Raw genomic sequence first — 20,831 nt, 5'->3', positions numbered from 1 at the left:
TTAATGATAGTATCATGTGCTGGTTGGTTCTTGTTCTTTATTACTGAAGAAGACCAAAATGACATCACTGTGTCAGAGATGAGTTACAGTGTACTGGCTGATCATACCAATATGAGCTCCAAATGCTCTACCACAGATTGAGTACAAATAGTCCATGTGAACACCTGGGGTGGGTACTCTAAATTTGGGCATCTCACATTTCCTTTGAACTGCTTCTATTCTGCGTTCCTCATAGAGCTCAGCATCCTCCCTGATGAGGGCATACCATGTTGGGCAGCCCTGTGTCACTGTCCCCATGTTGAACTATCAATTCCAAAGTTGTTAAGAGACCTTCAGGGTATCTTTGTATCGCTTCAACAGACTCCCCCCCCACCCCCAGCGCCTGTTCTGTGTTGAGTTCTCCATAAAAACGATCTGTCTTGGCAAACCTACATTTGACATTCCAAGAATGTGGCCAGTCTATCAGAGTTGTACTCTTTGTAGTAACATTTGTATGTTAGACTGTTTAGCTCAAGAAAGGACCTTAGTGTCTGGTATCATATTCTGTCCGGTGATCTTCAGAATCTTTTTACATGCTAGATACAAAGAAAGGTAGAAACAATCCCTGCTTTTAAGGAGCTTACATTCTAATAGAGGATATAACATGGAAATACCTCCATAAAACTACATGCAGAATAGAGGGAAGATAATACAGCAGGGGAAAGACTAGTAGCTAAGAGTAAACAGAAAGGCAGTATACAGAAGGTAAGACTGGAGTTGAGTTGTAAAGGAACCCAGGCAAGGGTAGATTGTCAATGCAAAAGTAGGGAGATGGGAGATGAAAAACCCTGTTTCAGGAGCTACAAGTATGGCAGTATACTGGATGCAAGAGTTTGTGCAAGACAAAGTAAGGAAGGGACATGCTATGAAGAGCTTTAGAATTTATATGATTCTGAAAGTAATAAGGAGTCACTGGAGCACATTAAGCAGGGAGCTAACATTGTCAGATACATGCTTTTGAAAAATCACCTTATTCTTTCTTCTTCTCTTTTTATCCCTCCTGGTCTTCATATTATCTTTTTTGTGACATCCCCCAATATTTTTTCTTTAAGTACTCCCTGATGCTAACCTAGACCAGGATATGGTTCTCAATACCAATTCCCTCATTGCATACATGAGGACATGGAGGTTCAAGAAATTACTGTCACAAGGTCACAATGCCAGTTAGTAGCAGAACTGAGACTAGAATAAAGTAAAGCCTTGCCTTTTCAATATTAAATCACACTCAGACCTGTAGACCAAATAAACTCCAAAGCATCTCAGCAATAAGTCCTCAGTAGCCAATAAGACTGACCTCCTATCATTGATTTGAACTCAGGTCTTTCTGACATAAAGGTCAGAACTCTATCCACGAGACCATACTGATATAATATCAGGGAACAAACTATTTCAGCCCTCACAACGTTTTCAATCCTTTTTTCACTTCTAAAGTGGAGTAACTGAGGCATGAAAAAGGTATATTAAGTTGTTCTGATCAGACAGAAGCAGGTTTGCAGACTATTTCTTTTTTTTTTTAAGGTTTTTGCAAGGCAAATGGGGTTAAGTGGCTTGCCCAAGGCCACACAGCTAGGTAATTATTAAGTGTCTGAGACCGGATTTGAACTCAGGTACTCCTGGACTCCAGGGCTGGTGCTTGATCCACTGCGCCACCTAGTCGCCCCAGTGCAGACTCTATTTCAACTCCATCAACTAGATCACATTACTTTCAATGACTGGAAATAGAATTATATGTAGGTAAAATGAAATAAAGTAATATATTACTTACCATTGGGAAAGGCTAATACACTAATGATGAGAAAGAAGAAAATAACAGAGAGGATTCCTTTCCAAATATTATCTTCTTGAACAGAATCATCCCTGAAAATAGAAAAACAAAATCAAATTATTGTTATCTTTGATTTTAGCAATGTCCTTAGAACTTTACTATATACATATATATATATGTATATACACATATATGTATGTATGTATGAAATCATTGTCTTCTCAGACCTCCAATCCAGTAGATGCTTTATTTTTTAATGAGGAAATTGAACTAAGAGAGGAAAGTAGATTGGTGCAAACAGAGACACCTTCAGGAATTAGAATAGTGAGAAGTAGTTGTAAGATGATCAAATATGGAAATAAATGTTTGAAACATCTGAACAAGAAGAGGCACAATACTGACAGCTTATCTTAGATCTACCCCTACTTGAGATTCTTCTTTATTCCCTTCTCTAATAGACTACATCATCCCAGAGGAGTTGGGGGTGGTGGTGGGTCCTGCTGAGTGTCTCCTCTAACCACCACCAAATTTAAAGAAATAACCTCTAGAGGCAGATGAGAAAAACAGAACCCTTGATATGAGATATCCCAGAGACATTCTGTCCTGGAGCCTTCCTTTATAGAATGAAATGGTGGTCAAATGACTGAGTGATGAGAGTAGGAAGGAAAGAAAAAGTACTGTGTAAAAGAGAAACTTAAAAGGAAGAAAAAAGATGATATTCATTATTGAAACAAAAGAACTGTGAACAAAGGAAAGGAATAGAATTATTATAAAACAGGCAAAATTTTCAAGATTGATGAGAACTTTTGCATTAGCCATGGAGAGGAAGAGAAAGACTCTTGAAGTTTACATGAAGAGAATCAAATAACACATTTGATGATTGCAGGAAGGGAAAAATGAAAACTGAGAATATTAGATATTTAATAAGATTATCTGAATTATTGATAATTATTGGAAGTAGGAAGATATAGGAAGTTTATTAAGTTCAGCCTGTTATTTTGTTTGAGTAGATAATAGAAAAATAAAAGCAAGATGAGAAAGCAGGAAACATGAGATTGATCTGAAGGGAAAGAAGATAATGTTGTCTGGCTGAAGGGACAGCAGCATTACAGTAAAGATGCTCATAATAAGCACTTGTTTCTAAGGAAGAATGATAGGAAAAGAACATTTCTGGTGGAAGGTAAAAAGGAAAACGAAGCATCAGGATTGAATAAAATGTAAGTTTTTTTGCACCTAGTAGTATTTTATTTTTTCCAACTACATATATTGTTTTCAACATACCTTTTTTCTTAAAAAAGATTTTGAGTTCTAAATTTTTCTTCTTCTTTCCCTTCCCTCATCAAGAAAGCAAGCAATCTGATATAGGTTATACACATACAATCATGTTAAATATATTTCCACATTATTCATGAGGTGAAAGAACAATCAGAATGAAAAAAGAAACCACGAGAAAGGAAAAACAATAAAAATAAAAATAGTATGCTTTGATCGGCATTCAGACCTCCTAGTTCTGTCTCTGGATGCAGAGAGCACTTTCCATCAAGAAACTTTAGAAATTGTCTTGGATCATTGCATTGTTGAGAAGTGCTGATAAGTCTATTACAGTTGATCATCATACGATGTTACTGCTACTTTGCACAATGTTCACCCCTGCTTACAAAGTGGAAAATTTTAAAGGAGAGAATAACTGGAAAAAGAAAATATCTAAATTATTCAAATTATTCATAATCTTGAGTTACAAGGGGAAACTATTTTGGAGGGCAAAGATGTCTCAAGGTCTTACATATCTGTTATATGACTGATGTTTTGATTAGCCATTGAACTACGGTTTTATAAATGATAGAAATCAATTAGCTCCAAGGATAGCATTAGCCAGTATTATCATATTGTATTTTTGGGGGCTTACATGACATCAAACTGCTAAATACAATACAGAGAAGTGTCATCATGTAGGCCAAGCTTTCAACTCACTTATCTTTCAAAATTACTGGTCTCTTGTTTAAAGGATGAGGATCACAAAAGTAATATAATTTGGGTTATCATTTTGATGAAATCTATAAATTCTGATATGGGACAAAGACTAGAGTGCTCACTTAATGAATTCTTAGAAACAAAAAAAACACAGGGGGCAGCTAGGTGGTGCAGTGGATAGAGCACCAGCCCTGGAGTCAGGAGTACCTGAGTTCAAATCCAGCCTCAGACACTTAATTACCTAGCTGTGTGGCCTTAAGCAAGCCACTTAATCCCATTTGCCTAGCAAAAAACCTTAAAAAAAAAAAGAAACAAAAAAAAAACACAAGTTCTGGGGGCTCCTTAAAAGCATGGAAGTAATACAGATAAGGCATCCTGACAATGCTGCAACTCAATCACCATCACTACCACCATCATTATCATCACTATACTAAAATAACTTGTGCATTCTAGAACTCTTACAACCTATTCCAAGGGCAATTTCTATTAAAGATTCTATTAAAGTTTTTATTAAGGATTCAGACTAACTGGAAAATATAGGGGATACATATATTTCCATTTAGAAGAGCCTTGGTCACTTAAATGTACAAACTGCAGTCTCAGAGAATTCTGTGACCCTCAGACCCCTCCCAGCTGTGTAAGTTGAGGTGATGAGAGCTAGTATTTACATAGTACCCACCATGTGCCAAAAACTGTACTAAGAGCTTCACAAGTATCTCATTTAAGCCTTACAGCAGGGCAATTTGCCACCTCATTTTACAGATGAGGAAACTAAGGCAAACAGGGCCAAATGACTCGGCCAGGGTCATAGCCAGTAAGTATCTGAGGCCACATTTGAACTCAGATCTTGTTGTCTCCTGGGCCAACCCTCTATCCTCTGTGCCCCTGAGCTGTCTCAGACAATTTACTAATCCCAAGGCATTTAACCTCAGTTTCTTCATCTGTAAAATGAAGTAATTGTAAGTTTGTTGTGGGAATCACATGAGGAATTATCAAACTTTGAAGACCTTAATTATCATTATTATATGCCATTGTGCTAAGCTCAACTAGTAAAGTTACATTGATCAGTGTACTGAGTACTAGGATTAATAAATCAGCACTTAAACCTGGTCCACCTGACTCAGGTTCTTTTCTGCCATACTAGAATACTTCCCTCTGTGGGTTGATATAGACCCATGATATGACACTAGCCAAATTAAACCTTTGCTAAAACTGTTAGACATATCTATTAACCAGATCTCCTTTTTCCAACCAAATAATATTCTTTGAAGTATAGAACAAAACTAAAAAAACCACAAAAGCTGAACGTTGCTTTAAAGAATGACAATCTATATGAAAAAGGATAAAAACATCACTTGTACAAAAATATTAATAACAGCCCTGGAAATTAAGTGAATGTCTTTCAATTGGGGAATGACTTAAACTGTGGTGTATGTATGTCATGGAACACTATTGCTTTATTAGAAACCAGGAGGGATGGGAATTCAGGGAAGCCTTGAAGAATTTGCATGAATTGATGCTGAGTGAGATAAGCAGAACCAGAATAACATTGTACACCCTAACAGCAACATGGAGGTGAAGATCAACCTTAATGAACTTGCTCATTCCATCAATGCAACAAGCAGGCACAATTCTGGACTATCTGCGATGAAGAACACTATTTGTATCCAAAGGGAAAAAAAAAAGAAATAATGGTGGAGTTTGAACAAAGACCAAAGATTATTACCTTTAATTTAAAAAAAAACCTGTTATCATATTATGTAATTTTGTTATCTCTTATGCTTTATTTTTCTTCTTTAAGGCTCTGATTTCTCTTTCATCCCATTCAACTTAGATCAATCTTAGATCAATGTATACCGTGGAAACAATGTAAAAACTAATAGACTGCCTTCTGTGGAGGGTGGTGGGGAGAGAAGTGAGATTAGGGGAAAAACTGTAAAATTCAAAATAAATAAAATCTTCCTTTTATTTAAAAAAAAAAGAATGCCAATCTATTCTCAGATTCCCCCCCCCAATTAGTATATGTATGAAGGTAGGAGGCAAGGCTGTTGACCTGTGATTTCATAGTGTAGAGAAGGTCTATTATGGGAAAACTCTCTTCTGTTAGCTTCTAATCTTAAGACAGTTGGAGGTGGGGAGAATTGCAAAATTAAGTGATAAGCCCATGGTCACACGCTAATCTATGTCACAGAATAACTGACCTAAGTCTTCCAGAAACTCAGGAAGGTTTCTATCTGCTTTCTAAATTTCAGGTTTATTAGATAACAATTCTATTTTTTCATTTAACACATACTGAATGAAGAATAGACATTTTGTTCAAGACTTGGAACTAGAAGTTGAGAAACATACAAAGATGAAGAAGACATGTTACTACTGCCCTCAAAGAGCTTAGAAAGCACTTTTTTTACATTTGTAACTTTATTGGAATCTTTAATGGAAACCCTTCGAGGAAGGCATTATTTGATGCTCTGAGGTATGCTTATTTGACAAATGAAAGGTGAGGCATAAAACTTAAATGACTAGTTGATATGCATGATCTTTGGGGTAAGGCACTTAATTTCCTCTGCACCTCAGTTTCTTCACCTGTAAAATGAAAAAAGATGAACTTGTTGGCTTCTGAGATCCTTTCCTTCTCTTGTTAAGAGAACAGGACCTGGAATAAAGAAAACCTGGCTTCAAATCCTGTCTCAAATCCTTACTATGTGACCCAGGATTGTTGTGAGAATGTGACATATTTGTAAAGTGCTCTGCAAACCTACTAAAGCACTATTCAAATGCTAGCTATATTAATAGTATTATTATTGTTATCATCATCATCATCTTCCTCTGATTTGTCTAAAACCATAGTTAGTGGTAGGGCAAGAACAAAAACTTAGGAATCCTAACCTCAATATGGGATCCAGGTCAAGACAGTTTAACTATTATGATTATAAGTATTAGAAAAAAGGATACCCAATATCTAAACTGTGTGAAAATTAAGGAGAAGAGGGAGTTCTCTTTTCAGGACCTCTGAGTAACCACAGCAACCTGGATGGTAACCAAACAACTTACTCTAATATTTATCTGATAAGCAAATAATTGTAATTTTTATCTAGTAAGCCTGTAGAAATGAAGTGAATGAGTCACAGAGGCCTAATCATATGCATGACAAATGTCTGTAACCAAAAGTATTCCAAAAAGCTACTGAGTTCTCCCACAGTCTCCACCAAGGTGAGAGAAAATTCTTTGAAAATTTATTTATCATCATCATGATCCTCTAAGCTGTGAGATCTTTGTTTGCAAAGATTGATTCTAGAAAAATATTGCTTGTGAAATGGAGAATAATTCCTCAAAATCAGAAAATCCACAAGTATTAACTTGGTATTCAGACTTTGTATGTGCCAACCTAGAGAATTACTGAGAGAAAGCTAAATAAGAGAATAACTGAAAGCTAAATAAAGACTTTAGACAGGAGTAATCAATTCAAATTCAAAACACTCATGAAATTTTTGTTGGAACATTTCTTCCTGGAGTTCTGTGAATAATTTCTATTAAGGCAGCAATTCTCTAACTAAAAGGGAGGTCTAATTCCTCCCCCTCTATCCTCAATCATTTACTACTGATAAAGAGAACTTGAAACATACAAAAGTTCATAGTTTGATATAGGTTATACATGTACAATCATGCTAAACATATTTCCACATTAGTTATGTTGTAAAAGAAGAATCAGAAAAGAGAAAAAAAACAAATTCGAGGATGGCATTTTCCATCACAAGTCTTTTGATATTGCCTTTGATCACTGTATTGCTCAGAGGAGCTAAGTCTATCATAGCTGATTACGACACAATGTTGCTGTTACTGTGTTAATATTCTCTTGGTTTTGCTCACTTCACTTATAGCATCATTAGTTCATGTAAGTCTTTCCAGATTTTTCTCAAATCTGCCTGCTCATCATTTCTTACAGAACAATAGGATCTCACCATATTCACATATCACAACTTGTTCAGTAGTAGGGCAAGAATCAACACTTGGGAATCCTGACCTCAATTGATTGATTTCCCAATTGATGGGCATCCCCTCAACTTCCAATTCTTTGCCACCTCAAAAAGAGTTGTTATAAAAATTTTTGGACATTTTACCCCCTTTTCATGATCTCTTTGGGATCCATACCTAGTAGTGTTAATGATAGATCAAAGGCTATGCACAGTTTTATTACCCTTTGGGCACAGTCCCTTATTGCTCTCCAGAATGGCTGGATCAATTCACAACTCCTCCAACACTAGATTAGTGTCCAGGTTTCTTACATCCCCTCTAACATTTATCTTTTTTTCCTTTTCTGTCATATTAGTTAATCTGATAGATGTGAAATGCTACCTCACAGTTGTTTTAATTTGCATTTCTCAAATCAATAGTGATTTAGATTTTTTAAAATATGACTATTAATAGCTTTAATTTCTTCATCTGAAAACTGACTATTCATATCCTTTTACCATTCATCACTTGAGGAATGAATTGTATTTTTATAAATTTGACATAGTTCTCTATATATAGTTTATAAATGAGGCTTTGTCAAAAACACTGGCTGTAAAATTGTCTCCCAGTTTTATGCTTTTCTTCTAATTTTGGCTGAACTGATTTTGTTTATGCATTTTTTTTAAATTTACTGCAATTAAAATTATCCATTTCGCATTCTATAATCTTCTCTATTTCTTCCTTGGTCATAAACTCTTCCTCTCTTCATAGATCTGAGAGATAAACTATTCCATGTTCTAACTGGCTTATGGTCTCACCTGTATATCTAAAATATGTACTCATTTCAACCTTATCATGGTATAGGAAGTGAGATGTTGGTCTGTGCCTAGATTCTGAAATACTACTTTCCAGTTTTCCTAGCAGTTTTTGTCAAATATATAGTTTTTAATCCCAAAAGTTGGGAGGACTGAGTTTATCAAACAGTAGATTATTATAGTCATTTATCACTGTCTTGTGTTCCTAATCTATTCCACTGATCTACCACTCTAGTTTCTTAGCCAAAACCAAATAGTTTTGATGACTGCTGCTTTATAATATAGTTTTAGATCTATGGATAGGTCATCTTTCTTTGCACGTTTTCCCCCCTAACTAATTCTTGATATTCTTGAACTTTTGTTCTTCCAGATGAATTTTGCTAGTATTTTTTTATAGCCATATAAAACAATTTTTTGGTAGTTTGCTTGATAATGGCACTGAATAAATAAATTAATTTAGCTAGAACAGTCTTGATTTTTTTTCAGTTGTTTAGATCTGACTTAATTTGTATAAAAAGTGTTTTTCAATTATGTTCATAGTGCCTGGGTTTGTCTTGGCAGGTAGAGTCCCGCAAATTTTATATTATTTACAGTTATTTTAAATGGAATTTTTCTTTCTACTTCTTGCTGCTGGGTTTTGCTGGTAATATATAGAAATGCTGGTGATTTATGTGGATTTATTTTACATCCTGCAACTTTGCTAGAGTTAATTGTTTCAAGTAGTTTTTTAGTTGATACTCTAGGATTCTTTAACTATATCATCATATCACCTGCAAAGAGTGAGTTTTATTTCCACATTTCCTGTTCTAATTCCTCCAATTTCTTTTTCTTCTTTTATTGCAGAAGACAACATTTCTAGTACAAACCTAAATAACAGGGTGATAATGGGCATCCTTGTTTCATCCCTAATCTTATTCGGAAGGCTTTCTAGCTTATCCCTGGTTACATATAATGCTTGCTTATGGTCTTAGATAGACACTGCTTATCATTTTAAGGAAAACTCCATTTACTCTTCTATGCTTTTTTAGTGTTTTTAATAGGAATAGGTACTGTCAAAACATCTCATCATCTATTCAGATAATCCTATGACTTCTGTTAGTTTTGTTATTGGTACGGTCAGTTATGCTGACAGTTTTCGTAATACTGAACCAGCCTTGCATTCATGGTATAACCTTTACCTTGTCGTAGCATATTATCTTGGTGCTAAATTGCTGTAATCTCTTTGCTAACACTTTATTTAAATTTTTTGCATCAATATTCACTAGGGAAATTGGTCTATATCTATTTTATAGACAATAAAATGGGGGATGGGGACAGATTTGATTTTGAAACACTTTCATTGTGATACCAATTAAGGAGAGGAAAAGGGTTTTCAGAAATTCTTACTGGATAAGACAAAGACTGGAGAAAATGGCATCAAGGATCATGACATTTCCACAACTATTAGACTGATGATGGTTGGCTATATCCATACGGGTTTGGCATGAACAATGAAATGAAAGGAAGAGAAGTAAGATATAACAATTGAAAAAAAGTCAAAGTACTTACCAAAAATATATTTGAGAAGCAAGGAATGATGTCAGATGTCATACATATTTGCTCAAAACCTACTATAGACTCAGGCATTTGTTTAGGAGATAGGAAAGATGCATATATGCATCGAGGTAGTGTAAGTGAAGGAACACAAAATTAAAAGATCTACTGCCCTTGCACTCAAGGAATCTACTTTCCACATACCAGAGAATCTGGAAAGCATTTAGTAGTATAAGGACAAAGTAGAAGGTGGCAGCTGGATTTTAGCTTTCGAAGAGAGAGTCTTAAAATGTTGGCTGAATTTCTTCAGTAGGCTGTTGGAAACCACTGAAGATTTCTAAGTAAGGAAGTAACATCAGACCCATGGTCATTAGGAAGATGACTCGGGCAACAATGTAGAGTGTTTATGGGAGTGAGGAGGGACAGAATAATGAAAATCAATGAGGAAGTGGAAGAGAGCTTGTCAGGAGAGAGAATAAAGGCAGAGCCTTAGTATTATTTAGGGAGGGAGAAGATGAGTCAATAAAAGAGCTAGAAGTAGTTGGAGAAGTAAGAGAACTATGAAAATATAGATATCAGGAGAAAAGAGAAGGAACAGGTCAGATAGGGTGACCTACCCATCCTGTGTCTTGAGCATACAAGATAGGTTAGGAAACTAAAGCTGAAGACTTGCTTAAATGACTTGCTTAATCCAACGATTATTAAATGAAACCGAGAATTTAAATCCAGGTCTCTTGATTTCAAATTCAGCACTCTTGACATTTGATCACTGAGGCATTTAACCTCAAGTTTCTTTATCTTTTTTTAATAAACAAAATTTCATATTTGCAAAACTCCTTGCTAACCTAAAAGCACTACAGAGAAACCAGTTAAGATTTTTTTTTAATTAGTTGTTTAAAACTGGAAGGAACCTTAAGAGGCCATTCATTCATTCAAAATTCATTCAAAAGGTGAAGAAATAGAGAGGTTTCAGCAACTTGTCCACAAACACAGAGCTATTAAATAAATGCCTGTTGTAAAATTTGAACTCAGGTCTTCCTGTCTGAAAGCCCAGTGCTCTATTCACTTTGCCATAAGCTCTTCCCTTTTTGTCCTGAAAAATCACTATTGTCTAGTAGAGTGCTTTGCATGCAATAGGCACTTAATATATCTCTGCTAAATTTGTACAGAAGAATAAGGAATGATAAAGGATATTAATTTTAGTGTTAAGTCCTCAGGCGACCCAAATATGTGTGGATATGTATCTATCCATTTTATATACAATACTCAAATATTTCAATATGTAAATTGTATATTTGTATATAAAGTACTAAATAGATATTTGATATATTAAAAACTCAAATGAATCTAGGATTTCCTGAATAATCCACCCAACTTTTGCAACTTTTAACAAATCTTCCCAAAGTTTACCACAAGGGATCTGTCTGATCTATGCTGGAGGACTTCCTCATTCTCTCCTGACATTGTAAGGGTACCACTGTGGAGGAGCACTGGTTGTCCACCTGTCATTCCTTGCTCAAATCTATCTTGATAAGGGAAGCCTAGGGTCAGTAAGGGAGTCTTGCAATTCCCCCAAAGTAGTCTAGCTCTCTCTTCTTAATGTTTTTTCTGAATAGGTGAGAGAAATTTCAGTAGTAGTAAGAACAAAAGGGACTGAGGGAAGCATAATCAGAAGAAAATTTGAGGTCACAAATATGGACTACTTTTCCTAGAGATCTGTTAGTAAAGTAGAAAAAAAACAGGATGCTCAATTGGTCCCTCAAATTTAAATGTCACCTCAAATTCAAATGTCATGAAATGTCTTCAACCTCCTCCCCTCAAACCTGATCCTTCTGTGAACTGTTATTTTTTTTAATGGTACCTCAAATTAATGTTCTTTCAGACACTCAGCCTGGGAAAAAAAAATCACCTCCCACATCCAGTCAGTTTGTCAAGTCCCATCAATCTTCTCCCTCAAGGACTTTGTCATATCAGTTTCCTCCTCTCCTTTTACATTCTAATTCAGGCCCTCAGTACTTCTCACTTTGACAAATTAGGCTCTTCTTCCTTTGTTCAAGTCAGTCCCCTACTAAACAAATCTTAAACAGCTTCCTATTACTTTCCAAATAAAGTTCAAGCTCCAGGATCCCAGTATTCAAATCTTCTCACAACTGTATCTGCTCCAAACCTAGCCTTTTATATCTTAGTATTTAGCATGTACTCTACATTCCAGCCCAGAAGGAATGTTATTTCCTTGTCAGTCCTTCCCTTCCCTATGTCTACAACAAATGGAAAGTACTATTCTACCCTATCTTTACTTACTGAATCTCTTAACTATCAAGTCTTCATCTTCATCAAATTTCCCTTACTTCTCCTAGCCAGAAATGGCAATCTCTTTAAATCTCTCATGGTACTATGTAAATCTCCAACATATTGTAAACATGCTTTATGGTCCATATATGTAAAACATCAGGATGTTCACTGCATGGAAAAGTCCTTGGATATTCTTCATCTTTATATCTTTATCACCTGTACACATAAAAACTCTCCTGAACTTCTACATAAGTGCTTTTTATGTGTCATATTTCCCTGCTAGATTCTAAGTTACTGAACAGGCAGAGACTTGTCTTATTTAGACTTTATACCATCCCAGTGACTAGAACAATGCCCAATATACTGTAGGTTCTTAATAAATGTTTGCTCAGTAAATGAAAGTAGATGTTTAAGAAATGTCTAACTGAATCAATAAAACAAACTTGGCAAATCATCTTTCCTATGGAGAAGGATGATTTGTGCTCAATTAGTCAAAAAGGCTGATTCTTAACAATTCTACAAACAAGTAATGGTAAGAGTGTAAACTGATAATTGACATTTTATAAGTCCAAAGAATTTGGCATTTATAAGTCAAAAGCTTGAGCTGGTAATTCAACAATTCACATATTACCCACTTCTAAGAAACCGTGAGTAATGAATCATGATGAATAAATATGGAGGTTCTGCTACACAATATTATACTCTGAACTTGAGGCAAATATTATTCTGGTCCTGCTTTGGTTGTACAAATACAGAAAATGTTCAATTATCTTTTTGAAAGATAAATAAAAACATTAATGTTCATAGTTCTTTGTGCAATATTCATGGTGACAAATTTAAAATTTAAAATCTTAGGGAAAATGTTCTCATAATATTTAACTTGGTTTATATTATGGTGTTTCCAGTCAGGCTAGCAGCTATTTGGCAAATACAAACTTGTTAGTAGCTTGTGTTGAGATTCCTTAAACCTTTCCTTTCCTAAATTTGGGGCATATCTTTGTGGTATAAAAAATTACCATGTGATATTATCTGCACACTATTTCTCACCTATTGCTCAAGTGCTTCTTGAAAGTATTTCTCATCCTCATTAGTCATAACTAATCTTTGAAAAACAGAAAACATTTTTAAAAGAATTTACCAAAATAATTGTGCTAAATAGCAAAATTTCATTTAAGACTAAGTATATACAATACTGAAGATTCTAAGATAGATGCTATAAAATAATGTGGATAGAAGAGAATAATTGCTTTTGTAACATTACTGGAGAATTTACAGAACAAAACAGATCTCCATGGCAGGATATCTGCTAAAAGGGAAAAAAATAATTACAATTAAGTAATTAAGATAAGGTGATATAAAAATCACAGGACCTTAAAGGCTATCAAATGCAATCCCCATTCAACACAGTGCCAGCCCTTCCCCTTCTTCATAGATCAGGAAATAGTGGAAAGAATCATCACCAAAGCTTATATTTATGTAATATCATGGAAAATGTAGCATTGTTATGTACATTATTTTGTAAAAATTTAATTGGAACATAATGAAATGAAGTCATCTAATGTTAGCCCTAAAGATATACTGAATCATTTCCTTCAACATTTCTGACAAATGGCCACCCAATCTCTGCTAGAACACCATATATAATCTTGAATCATGCATGACTTTAGGGAGAAAGATGCTACAGAGAAGGTTTAAATGTCCTGGAAAATTGGATAGGTGATCAGGTTGACTAAGGTGCCTATCTTTTTACATAATGATCAAATTATCTGATGCCCTGAGAATATGATTTTTATCTCTTCCTGATGGTCAGGATTCTAAAACACAAAACAAAACAAAAAAAAAACACCATACAATTTGACTTTAAAGAACTCATAGGATCCTAGATCTAGGGTAAGAAGAGACCTCAGAGGTCATTTAGTTCAATCCCTGACTCTAATATGAGCAACTGAAATCCAAAAAGATTAATTTGCTCAAGGGCAAACAGGTACTAGAACCTGGAACTGAACTCTTATATATCCCCTAACAAAGTTCAAAGCTTTTTACACTACAAGAAGATGGCTTCATTCTTTTGTTTGGGGTATAGGGTGAGAAGCTATGTCAAAAATCAGACCTGTGGTTACCTTGGCATTGGGAGATTTGAAGGAAAATTCCTCTGCTAAGATACATAAAGGAGGCTAAAATAATTAAAAATACAGATTTGTTCTTCTCTATGCTATGCCATTGAGTTCATTACACAGAAGACAAGTTCACTCTAGCATCAGCAACTCTACTATTATGGCAATTTTCCATCCAATTTAAGAGTTATACATTAGAAGAAGGAAATTACTTTTGGGGTGGCTAGGTGGTACAGTGGATAGAGCACTGGCCCTGGAGTCAGGAGTACCTGAGTTCAAATCAGATCCTTAATTACCTAGCTGTGTGGCCTTGGGGAAGCCACTTAACACCACTGCCTTGCCAAAAAAAAAAAACTTAAAAAAGAATGATGAAAAGAAGGAAACACTTTCCAGAACAGAAGTTTCAGAAATAACAAACAGGAAGAGAGTTCTATTCTCATGGGGCTTTGGGTGAACTAAGAGACAAGGAGATGATACAGTAGCATTTCTCCCCTCCCCCTATCCTCTTAAAAACAAAAACAGTTCACTTCCATCATTTCCTAAACTCACTGGTTTCCTTACTATTCCCAACCTTAGCTAAAAAAAAGTTTAATTGAAGTTAATATAAAACGTGAACATCTATCAATTTGATCAATAGACATTCCAAAGCATTTCCTTCTCTACCACATACCTTCTTTACAGTCACTAATTCAGCATTACAAATGATTTAGGATGAGATGAAGCCGAAATGTTGTTGTACAATGAGATTTCCCAATGTACTCTGTACTTGGTGACAGTCTGATTTACTGCCAGAGCATTAAATCTGTTCACTCAGCCATACCACACGGTGTGAAGCGAGGACAAAACAGTCTGGTCCTTCCCCTGAGACACTTACATACATGAAGGCGCAGATACCCAGATACCCCCCAGAGGCCAAGGGCAACCTGCCGCTGTTGAGGCAAAGCACCTACATCTGCCCCAAGAACAGAGAGGTAACACCCACACTGAGATAAAAGTGGATCTTGTCTATAGGGTTTCAGTCTGTGGGCTGCAGATGTCTGAGAAGTAGAGAATCAAGGGGGAGGAAGGAAGGGAATGGAAGGAAAAGAAGGAAGGAAAAGAAGGATGGAAAAGGGAGGGAAGAAGGAAGGAAAAGAAGGAAGGAAAAGGATGGAAAAGGGAGGAAAGAAGCAAGAAAAAGGATGGAAAAGGGAGGAAAGAAGGAAGAAAAAGGATGGAAAAGGGAGGAAAGAAGGAAGAAAAAGGATGGAAAAGGGAGGAAAGAAGGAAGGAAAAGGATGGAAAAGGAAGAAAAGAAGGAAAGGAAGGAAAAGGATGGAAAAGGGAGGAAAGAAGGAAAAGGGAGGAAAAGGATGGAAAAGAGAGGAAAGAAGGAAGGAAAAGGACGGAAAAGGGAGGAGAGCTGGAAATCCCTTCAGAGCGCAGAGCTCAGAGCGCAGAGGTGTGTTCACACCCCAGGGCAGCAGCATCCCCTCCCCTCCCCCGAGACCCGGCTCCTCACTGGGCCGCAGCCCGGAGCGGGCCCCCGCCACCCCGGCCCGGCCCCGGCCCGGCCACCGCCACCCCGGCCCCTCACCGGGTGAAGGCGAAATACATGAGGCTGACGATGGTGAAGCTGAGCAGCGTGATGGTGTGCGGCCGGTAGAAGAAGTCCAGCGTGATGTCCTCCACTTGCTGCTCGTTGATCATCCGGAAATGCAGCTTGTAGTTGACATCGTCCTTGCTCAGGGTCCGGCTCCCCACGCACGACGCCATGGCCCCCCCGGACCACCAGCCCCCCGCCTCTGCCCGGCCCGCGGGGGCGCCGGCGGCGGCCGTGGCTGCGGCGGGCCGCGCCGGGGGGCGGCGAGGAGGGACCGAGGAGCTTGGGCGGGCGGCGGCGGCGGCGGCGGCGGCGGCGGCGGCGGAGGGCGGGCGGCCGGCGGGGCCCGGGCTGGAGCCGAGCAGAGGCGGGAGCGCGCGCACGCGCGGGGGAGCGGGCGGCCGAGGCCGGCGGGGCGGGGCGACGGGGACAGCGGCCTTGCGGACTCCGCTCGGGGACAGGGGGGCGCCGCGGAGCCCGCAGAGGCCAGGCGTGGGCTCAGGGGTCCTCGCCCCCTTCGAAGCTCGTCCCGAGTCTCTACGCTAGCACAGCTTAGGAGAAGGCGGAGAAAGAAGAAAAAGCACGTCGCTCGCTGTCTGCTTTATCCGCCGCCGCCTCCGCACCCCCCCGCCCGGGGCCGCCGATGAGCTCTCCCGCGCCGGCGGCCCACGTGGGGAGCGGGGCCGCGGAGGAGCGGGCGCGGGCGCGCGCCGCGGGGGCTGCTGGAGGTGGCCCGGGAGGCTGGGCCGGCCCGGAGATCCGGGCCCCGGCGGAGCCGAGCAGCTGGGCGGGACCCGCGGCAGGTAAAGCGGGGGGCGGGGAGGGGATTTCGGGCCCGGGGCGGGCCGGGCCCCCCCTCGGGCTCGGGCCCGGCCCAACCGGGCCGCGGGCTCGCTCACTTCCGGCCCGCTCCGAACTGCGGCTCTTCCCCGCCTTCGCTAGGAACCTTGGGTACGGCCGGTGCGGGAATTGCAGATCCTTTTTTCCCTGATGTCCCCTCCGAAGCTCTGTTTACAATCATACTCTTAAATACACAAAACAATTAATAACTAAATACAAGTCACGTTGAAGCACGTTGATGGCCTCCTTGAAATCCATCCACGGACCCCCAGGGGACCGCAAGTGCACCGGTGTCCAGCCCGATTGGTACCGCCTGAGGCCAGAGCGGGCCAGGCCCAAAGCCGAGCCTGGAATAGGGGCGGCCTCCCAATGATAGTTAATGTGATTTATTAGACTCCATTCATTCCCTAGGGGAGTATCCCGGATGTTTCTATACGGATTTACTTTTTATTTTTCTTACTCTGCAAGGTCTGATATCTGAGAAAAAGGTATATTCGAAGAGAAGAGAACGATCCAACATAAAGGTAGTAGGAGCTGGTTTTGGCATCTTGCAAGCTTTATAAGGACCGTTGAATATTTTAATAAACTATAAAGTTAATTAAGGTTTTTTTTTCACCTCCTGTGTAAATTAGTTCCCATAAGACAAATTATCAAGTGGAATTTATGAGCATTCTCAAATGTATTGTTCCTTGCTAAGCACTGTAGGACAAATTAGTAGTTCCCAAGCAAGTGTTCATTGAAAATGTAGCTGGGTGGGAATCCTGGCTTGGCTGTTAATTCTGCCTGAGGAGTAGCAGTGTATGGAGTGTTCCTGAGGACTGGAACCCCTGGTGTGAGGGTTTTCCAGCCCTTTTCAGGGCTGCTTATTCACCTTTGGAATCTACCTGATTGATCCAACTCTCCTGTAGCTGCAGGAAATTACAGCATTCAAAACATCCACACCTGGTAAACCATCAGAAGGGCTAATGCAGGTTGAGGGTAGCTCTTAGGTCTCAAACTCATCCATTACCTTGACAAGGTGTCAGTGATGTCTACTAGCATGCACAGGCTCCCTCCTAATCAATCCACTATGTCCCTGGTCTTCCCTAGCTGTTTTGACTTTTGTCCTGCCACAGGACTGATGACTCAGAGAGAGAGAGAAGCTGATGACTTTGTGCAGCTCCAAGATTAAATCTAATCACCTTGTGACAATATTGATCCTCTTCTAAAATGAAGGATAAACAAGCTAGTACCTTGGGTAAAATGGAATTGAATTAGATGCTCTAAGGTCCTTTCCTTCTCTAATATTCTATGATTCTAGTTACCTGTGTGTTATCTTTTCATTATCTTTGACTGTGTCCCCTGTTTTGTTTGCAATCTAAAGAGAAAAGTTACTTAATGGTAGTTAAACAACTAATTAGTGGTGGTCAGGTTTAAAACCTTGTGCCCCTTCAGTTATAAGAATTCCAGGGACAGCTAGGTGGCACAGTGGATAGAGCACCAGCCCTGGAGTCAAGAGGGCAGATCCGACCTCAAACACTTAATACTTACCTAACTTTGTGGCCTTAGGCAAGTCACTTAACCCCATTGCCTTACAAAAACTAAAAAAAAAAATTCCAGATAACTGGACTGTATTGGGAGGCATATTCTGTCTGGTATTCACACATTTAGATGAATACATAGTGCTTTAAGTGCTTACTATATATCAGACCCTGTGCTAACTACTAGAAGTACAAATTTAAACAAAAAGACAATCTTTCAAAGAGCTCACATTCTAAAAAACATATTACAGAGAGCAGAAAAAGGTGGGAGGTACTAAGAACTAAGGTTCAGAAAAATTCTTTAGAGTCATGGCTAGAGTAGGTTTGCAAGTAAGCATGGCATGGCCACTTCCTCAAATGGTCATTTGGGGACAACTTGCCTATCAGAAAGAGATTGTAGAGGTCAACTTGAGGGAGGGTGGTAAAGTACCTAGAAATAGAATTGTAGAGCTATGACGTGGTAGGTTCTCCAATCCTATCTTGAAACCCTGGCTTGTGTATCCAGATCCATGGCACTATAGAAAGGATAATGGGTTTGAGTCATGGCTTTGCCACTTAATTCTGTGTGACCTTGGGCAAATCATTTCACAGCTCAATTTCTTCATCTGAGGGGTAGTTAAGTGGCAAGAACCTAGAGTCAGGAAGACCCAAAATCAAATAAGACATGTAGTTGTATGACTCTGGGCAAGTCACTTAATCCTTTGTCTCAGATGTCCTCATCTGTAAAATGGGGATAAACATCAAATGAGATGATAATCATAGAGCACTTACCTCAGTGACTGGCATACAGTAAATACTATAAATATTAGCTATAATTATTATTTGTATAGTAAAGGAACCTCACCATTGGGAAAAAGGTCCAAATCTCTGAATCTATGACCCCAAAATGTAGAATTCTGCCTTCTATCTCATTTGGACCCTGGAGATTATAAAAATTATACAAAATTAAGGGTTTTTCCCCCTTTAATTTATGCTAGAGTTACAGACATTTAGAAATAAATTGAAAAGGTCCTTAGTTAATTTATTTGTATATAGTCACATAGCTAGTCAATAACAGAATTGGGTGTGAAACTCAGGTTGTTATTGCACTGTAATTTTAAGGAAATATTCAAGCAAAGAGATTTGGAAAGATTCTTCATTGCCAAAAATTCATAAAAAAATTTAGCCATAAATTAAGTATTGTGTGGTAATTAGAATATTGACCTTGAAATTGAGGTCTGAATTTAATCAACAAAGAGCCTGTCTCTTTCCATTTTAAATCTACCTCAGCTGAGTAAAACATCTAAGCCCTCCCAAGATTCAGGTCACTCTCTAAGGCTAGATAGAAATAAGTTACTGATCTACTAATTTTCCACATCAGCAGTTAAAATAATAAAATCATAGATCAGGATAAAGCTTCAAATTTTGTTTAAATCCTACCCTTAGTAATGTCTACTGCTCTGAACTTGGGCAGGTCATTTAACTTTTTTTAGACTGCTGTTTCGTCATCTCTTTATTGAGGGGGGTGATCTAAATGGCTTCTGGAGGAACCTCCCAGATCTGATACTAAGTAAATTCAGAATATTTCTCAAGTATTATAAAAATATTTCTGTGGTTCCATTGGCATGCGTGGACCCTCTCACGATACAGATTTTCAACTTATCTTTGCCTTTCTGTCCCTTTTAATCTTGTCACATGATCCTGGAGACATGAGCTGAATACTTCCAAAATGTTCTTGACAGACTATCATCCATCAATGCAGAAGCTATTAACCCTTTACCTCAAATTGAAGTCATTCAGTCCCTAGCTGAAGTTCCAACTGAAGAAGAGGTTTTGAAGGCCATTAGACTCCTTTCAAGTGGAAAAGCACCTGATACTGATTCTATTCCAGCTAAAATCTACAAGGTGGGGGTCCGCTGCTCACCCAAAAGTTGATTGAAATATATTTGGAAATTTTCCAGGTTATATGGCATGAAGAGGTTATTCCCCAAGGATTCAAGAATGCCTCCATTGTCTGTCTTGATAAAGGTAAAGGGAATAGCTTCTCATGTGACAATCACAGGATATTTCTCTTTTAGTTAGTCCTGGTAAGGTTCTTGCCAGAGTCCTTCTCAGTAGACTGATCCTTCACCTGGAAGATGGTCACCTTCCTGAGATCCAATGTGGCTTCAGAAAGGGTAGAGGAACAGTCAATGTGGTGTTTACTGCCCTAGGACTCCAGGGAAAAATGGCAGGAATAGAACAGAGGTCTGTATACAACATTGGTAGATCTGACTAAGGCCTTTGATAACATTCATCATTGGGGTTTAGGGAAAATTATGTCAAAATTTGGTTGCCCAGAGAAGTTCATCAGTATTGTACATTAATTCCATGACAGTGTGTGTATCCAGGTACTGGATAGGTAGGGGATGATGTTTTCCCAGTCATCAG

The 20,831-nt window shown here is 38.5% G+C and overlaps 2 protein-coding genes across 5 annotated transcripts in view; one reads left to right on the top strand and one right to left on the bottom strand.

Annotated features, from left to right (window-relative positions):
- The window catches only part of PTDSS1 (phosphatidylserine synthase 1), a 73,835-nt gene extending 57,575 nt beyond the window's left edge, over positions 1 to 16,260 (bottom strand). Inside the window, exons 1-2 of the mRNA XM_074200336.1 lie at positions 16,057 to 16,260; positions 1,805 to 1,896 (exon numbers count right to left, since the gene is read on the bottom strand). Of these exons, the coding sequence (XP_074056437.1) occupies positions 1,805 to 1,896; positions 16,057 to 16,235 (271 nt within the window). The 5' untranslated portion in view covers positions 16,236 to 16,260. The remainder of the gene's footprint in view (positions 1 to 1,804; positions 1,897 to 16,056) is intronic.
- Positions 15,405 to 20,831, top strand: part of MTERF3 (mitochondrial transcription termination factor 3) — a 66,166-nt gene continuing 60,739 nt past the window's right edge. For 2 of the 4 annotated variants that reach the window (XM_074200339.1, XM_074200338.1), the window contains exon 1: positions 16,748 to 16,865. The gene's annotated coding sequence lies outside the window, so the exon portion shown is untranslated. Of the gene's footprint in view, positions 15,452 to 16,747; positions 16,866 to 16,974; positions 20,307 to 20,831 lie in introns of those variants that run through there. The other 2 variants (XM_074200341.1, XM_074200340.1) reach the window with 2 other exon arrangements.

The sequence above is a fragment of the Macrotis lagotis genome, chromosome X (assembly GCF_037893015.1).
Source record: "Macrotis lagotis isolate mMagLag1 chromosome X, bilby.v1.9.chrom.fasta, whole genome shotgun sequence".
NCBI lineage: Eukaryota > Metazoa > Chordata > Mammalia > Peramelemorphia > Peramelidae > Macrotis > Macrotis lagotis.
The sequence above is the reverse complement of the archived record's forward strand: the minus strand, read 5'-3'. Positions and strand labels throughout refer to the sequence as shown.